This window comes from Sipha flava, unplaced genomic scaffold (assembly GCF_003268045.1).
Source record: "Sipha flava isolate LNK unplaced genomic scaffold, YSA_version1 2_pilon_pilon, whole genome shotgun sequence".
Taxonomy (NCBI): Eukaryota; Metazoa; Arthropoda; class Insecta; order Hemiptera; family Aphididae; genus Sipha; species Sipha flava.
Window position 1 is genome coordinate 2,682,167 of NW_020272972.1, and position 5,926 is coordinate 2,688,092.

At 30.3% G+C, this 5,926-nt stretch overlaps 1 protein-coding gene across 1 annotated transcript; it reads right to left on the bottom strand.

The window, feature by feature from the left end:
- Positions 1-1,334: 1,334 nt before the first annotated feature.
- On the bottom strand, positions 1,335-4,510 carry LOC112686171 (40S ribosomal protein S20). Its single transcript, XM_025558365.1, has 3 exons — positions 4,375-4,510; positions 1,750-1,849; positions 1,335-1,679 (listed from the first exon to the last, which is right to left on the bottom strand). The coding sequence occupies exons 1-3, from the start codon at positions 4,375-4,377 to the stop codon at positions 1,423-1,425; spliced, it is 360 nt and encodes a 119-aa protein (XP_025414150.1). The 5' UTR covers positions 4,378-4,510; the 3' UTR covers positions 1,335-1,422.
- Between the last annotated feature and the right edge of the window lie 1,416 nt (positions 4,511-5,926).

A 5,926-nucleotide genomic window follows, 5' to 3' on the forward strand; every position in this document is an offset into this window, starting at 1 on the left:
AAGCCATTGATACTTATCGAATCCATATACATTTTAAAAAATTAACAGAGCAATAGGCAAAGATGTGGCTAAAATCATTCTGTGATTAATAGATTTAAATTAGTAACTAATAAAATGATTAATAATTATTTATCTTTACTATTTTTACTGATTTTTTATTTTGAATTTTATAATGTTCAGTCACAATTTCTATTTAAATTATTAACATAAATTAATAGCTTTAAATAATCAGATTTTTAATTATTGCTTACATCATACATTTAAGCAATGATATACAAAGGACTTTATTTGGGCATATTAAAAGTAAGAAATATAATGTTTATTATCACATTTTATATACAGTATTTAACAAGTTTAGACCACGTTTATAATCTTATGTTTAAATAATAATAATTACCTATCTACTTATTTTACTTTTGCTAATCATTTCTTTATCTCCTACAACAACATATTCTATGAAAATAATTGAGTCGACTAGCCCACATACAAAATTGGTCAAGCTAAATTTTAATAAATTACATCAAAGAAGAATAAATGATTTTTCCAAGCCAACAAAAAATGAATTAAGAGTGTATTTTTTTGTACAAAAAATTTTAGGTTAATTTATAGTAAATATGTACATATATAATTTACGATATAAAAATATGTATTACAAATAATTTTAAACAAAGTTTAAACTAAGTATGTATGTTTCTTATAATTAAGTTATTATAATGCACTTTCATTGCTTTATAATTTTTTTTTTTTTTTAAATCGGTTTATTGGGGCATTCGGATAATGGGGACAGACAGATCACCGTGTATCTCCAATAAGCAGATTTAACTGTATATTAGTCAAAATAAAATATAAAATAATATTCATGGAAATATTTCCACTAAAATAACTTGATATTAACAATTTTGGTATATCATATTAAATCACTAAAATATATATTAAAAACAACAATCCATTATTCATTATACTTCACTAATATCACGTCTTGAAATTATAATTTAGCTGCAAAAATATTTAACCGTTCCATGTCTATAATAAATTATTTATATTGAGGTATATTGAATCAGACAATTGTTTAACTTCTTAATAACACTATTTATATATATATATTTAACCTCCTTATCATTAAATTAATTTAGAAACGTAGAATACTATAAAATGCAATAAATGCAAACTTGCATGTATCATAAACACGATACATAACATAGTTAAAATATTTAATTGAGCTACATCAGATTTATACCTAATGTCAAATTAAAAAGGATATATATTATCAAACATATTATATCACTAGTGGCTCAGAATACCAATAAATATTCCAGTCAATAAAAAAAAGAAAATTAATATGATGTAATTTTATAACTTTTATTAGACATGATCTTAATTGTCGTACCACAGATATCAATCGTCAATTATAAAAAAAAAACATTACTCGCTAGCAATGCTAACTTCAGCAATTACACCAGGTTCAAGATTGACACTCGTGATTTGTTTAACTTTATCACTTGGGCATTTTAAGTCAATCACTCTCTTGTGAATTCTCATTTGGAATCTGTCCCATGTCTTTGAACCTTCACCACAAGGTGTTTTCCTGGTAGTGATACGCAAGAATTTTGTTGGCATACGTACAGGTCCTTTCACAGGCAATTTCCTCTTTTTGATATCAGCAATCATCTCAGAGCACACTGTAAAGTAAATATTAAATTATGTATCTATTTAATTATTAAGAAGGTACATTTTTATAAAATTATTTACCACTTTCTAAACTTTTTATGTTCTTGGAAGTCAATGTAATACGGATTTTGTGCCTCTTTTGATCAGCAGGAGTGTTTTCAACATCTTTAAATTCTAAATCCTGAAATTTTTCATAAAAAAACTATTTTTCAAATATTGTTTTAAAAAAGTAATAACTTAAATGATAAATATTTCATTGTAACATGGAATGCATCATATAGAATTAAAGGTAAGTCATTAAAATATTTAAATATATATAACCAGAAACTACCAACTTTTATATTGTATTTTAATAAATCATATTTTACAAATGTACGAGGTTTCTTCAAAAAGTACCAGAATTTTATTTTTAATAATTATAAAAATGAAGTTACATGTTATTTTAAGATAGTGCCTTTAAAATACTCTCATCCAAACGTTATGCAATGATTCCAGCAATCTTGCCATTTTTCAAAAGTCCTTTGCAACTGTTCTTATGTTATAGCTTTGCGTTCTATTGCTGTATACGCTTTAATTTCCTCTAAGTCTGGAAACCATTGTCCTTTAAGTGCTGATTTTATTCTCGAGAAAAGAAAAAAATCATACAGGGCTAAATCAGGTGAATAGGGAGGGTGTGAGACACAGGTATTTTTTTTCAGCCAAAAATTCATGAATTGACAATGCTGAATGTGCTGGCGCATTGTCATAATGAAGAAACCAGGTTCCACTTTGCCATTATACTGAGCACTTTTTGCGAATTCTTTCAAATTTCATGATAAGACCCAATTGAGATTCCTGCTTTATTTGCTAACCCACAAACAGTTAATCTGCGTTTATTTCTCACTTTTTCGTAAATGTTTGCCACATTATCATTTTTGGATGTCATCATCCTTCCAGAATGTGGATCATCTGTAGTTAACTGTGGACCATCCTTGAAATGTTTAAATCACTCGAAAGTAATAGAACGACTTAAAGAATCGTCCCCAAAAGCAGTTTTAATCATTGTGTATGTTTCAGTTGCATTTTTACCAAGTTTCAAGCAAAACATGATGCATATATGTTATTCATTCATTTCAGAACATGACGAAATTGGAGATTGAAGCAAACTGAATGGATTTAACCACGTATAATATTAAACAGAAATAAGATAGCGACTTTGGGTTTTGTTCAAGATATTCACTAATACATTGAGAATACTTCTATTTATAATTTAAAACGTTATCATATATATATTAGCCGCAATAACATTTGTCCTAGTACTTTTTGAACATACCTCGTATATGGTATAACAGATAATTAATTATTAAAAAACAGAAACTTACATTTTAAAAGGCTTTGATATTTATATACAATAAATATAGACAAATATGGTATATATTTTTAAATAATCAATCCCTAAGAAGTACCAAAATTAAAATAATCAACAGCTTTTTTATTTGTAATTAAAATACAAATTGGAAATTTAAAAAAAAAAATTATATAAAAACATCTAATTTAATTTGATAGTTTTCAAGACTATAATGACTACATGACTTTAAAAATATGTATTTTCTATTCCATAGCTTATTCGATTAAAAATTGAATTTAATAATATAAATATACTATAAAAATGACCAATTTCACAAAAGTTATGTAAACAGCATAATATAAAAACAAAAAAACTATTAAACAATTCATTTTAGAAATGAATATAATTACTTAAGAAAGAAGATATTTAGGATAATTAAAATCAAAAATTTAATTAAGAAAACATAAGATATTGTACTCTTATAATTAATGTCTCAATCAATTTATAAAACAAAATCTGAAGATATGAATAAAAATTAACTTAAAGTAGAAACTACATCAACAGGCCAATTCATGAAATAACATTCACAGAATTGAATATTACATATAATACAACAAATAAATAATAATTGTACTCGCAACATCTATTAAATGTACCTATAGTAATAAAAACGGAGTATAAAATCAAAAATTTTATATTCTTAAATTTGATCATGAGTCTCAAGTTCAATCTAGTAGAAAAATAATTTCAAAACTTTAACTTTAATTACGTTGGAAAAATATTCATTAAATTAAGTAAAAAATTAACTTTATATAAGATTGCAATAGTAATAGTTGTAATCACATAAAAATAATTGTTTAAACGTTTAGGAAGAAACCAGACAATTTCTAAAGACAGTCACTATCTCTACAAAACAACTTTACAGAACAATTAATTTACAAAATGATTACTTATCGGAATTCAAGGATCGCAAAGACTGTACGGTCTTTATGGACGAAATATCTCGAACGATACAACAGAGACCTAATGCAATTGAAATTAAGAACATTGTTCTAAAGAAACGCGAGACACAATATTATTGAACAGAAACAAAATACATCCATATAGATATGTTCAACCGCCAAACATTCCGTTGGTACGGTGCAAGGTTCGACGAAACTCGGTCAACGCATTGTCAAAAAAACGTAAGACAGCGAGGAGTGACGGACCCAAGTCGTTCCGAGCGCGACGGAGCTGAAGGCGAACGTTGGACACGTAAAACAGATCGGCGCGCAGTGTTCAACGTACGAGACCAAACGCAACGTTTTAGAAACGATCGTTTATGATAACATAATTATACCGGCCGAAATGAGTACGGCAAACGGTGTAGAAATACTCACCATGATTGATTCGCACCGATACGAAAGGTCGCGGGACGCTGAAAGCGATAGAGAACGGGAAACGTTAGATTCTTGAACGACTTAAACTTCCGAACGTGGAAAGCAATCGCGAAAGGAGACGTACCTCGGGACGTTTTTAGGTTATGTTGTCGTATCGTTCGTTGCGCGGTCTCGGTACGGTGGGGAAGCAACCGCGGTATGAGACCGTGTTGCAACAGTGTCGCCAACAGCGCGTACTTAGTGGCACGGTAATCGTGTTATCGCCGAATTACCGTGATCGCTTTGGCCCGACGCATGATAATGTTATTTTCGCGGGCAACATAATACGAAAACAAATGAAAAATAAAATAAAAATAATAAAAATATAATAAAATAAAATATAAAAATATATGATATATAAAATATAGAAATAAATAAATGTCAATCATATTACGATTGGCATTTATTTATTTTTTTTTTCGATTTCTGAACACTCTCTAAAATGGTAAACGATTCGCGGTCGAACGTTTCGAGGGCCCGAACCGTGGACAAGACAAACCTTTCCGCGGTTTTGATTTAACCCAAAACGGCCGTTCCACTTCAACACGATTCTATCTGAATCCACATCGCATTTTTTGCGTTCGTTTGTCGCTTCTCGAATCGTTCATCATTCGTGTCTGTTGTTCAGAATCAATTCAATGATTCACTACATTTTTTACACGCAGTACCGATAATTTGACGCACATTCCGTATACCGTACACACCGTTTGGTTTTTGAATTTTAACCAACGTGTTCGACTCGTTCGACGCGATCAATTCGACGAAATCAAATTATACCGGCGATGTTTGAGCGGGATTTATTCGACCGAACTATAATTGACAAACGCAAACGACGAATTATACTGATTAGAAATACAGATTTAACTTGAAAAAGTTTCGACGATCGTTCAGAAATGCGAGTGATCGTGGTGTACATGGGCGGACTGACCTTTAACAGACCGTCCTAGTTCGCGGTACAGCGGCGAACCAAGTCCAGAACGTTATAGAAGTTTTCGACGGTCTGGCCACCCCTAACCTAACCTAACTGGTCAGGAGGCAAAGGGATGATCGCCTTCCGGGCCTTCGATAGATTCATATTAATTACCCGTACAAAAAATGTGATATGAAAATATAAAGGTAAAACACTAATCATTTACTAATAGAATATCTGAATTTGTACGAATTGAGCACAATTAACTAAAAATGTTTATTAATTGAAATGTAATGATAATAGATCCAGTTGAACCCTCCCCCTGGGCCCCTCGATGCCCAGTCCACCCCCGTCGACAGCGATCGGCTAATCGGCTACGAAACCGTGTTCCGAACGATACCTAAAAACGGTACCTAAAAATGAAACGATCAAAGAGCTGCAGTAAGCCGTTTGGTTTGCTTCCGCAAACGTATTAAACTTAAACCACGGAATGGGTCAAATCCATAAAGTCTTTTAAAATGTATTGTTAACTGTTTTTATCGATAGGAATGAATAGTAAAAAATTATTGGACAAATCGTCGTACCGACAACGTGTTATTGCCT

Coding starts and splice junctions, on each gene's coding strand:
- LOC112686171 (XM_025558365.1), bottom strand. Junction 1,680..1,749: donor CATAAAAAGTTTAGAAAGTG/GTAAATAATTTT, acceptor TTTACTTTACAG/TGTGCTCTGAGATGATTGCT.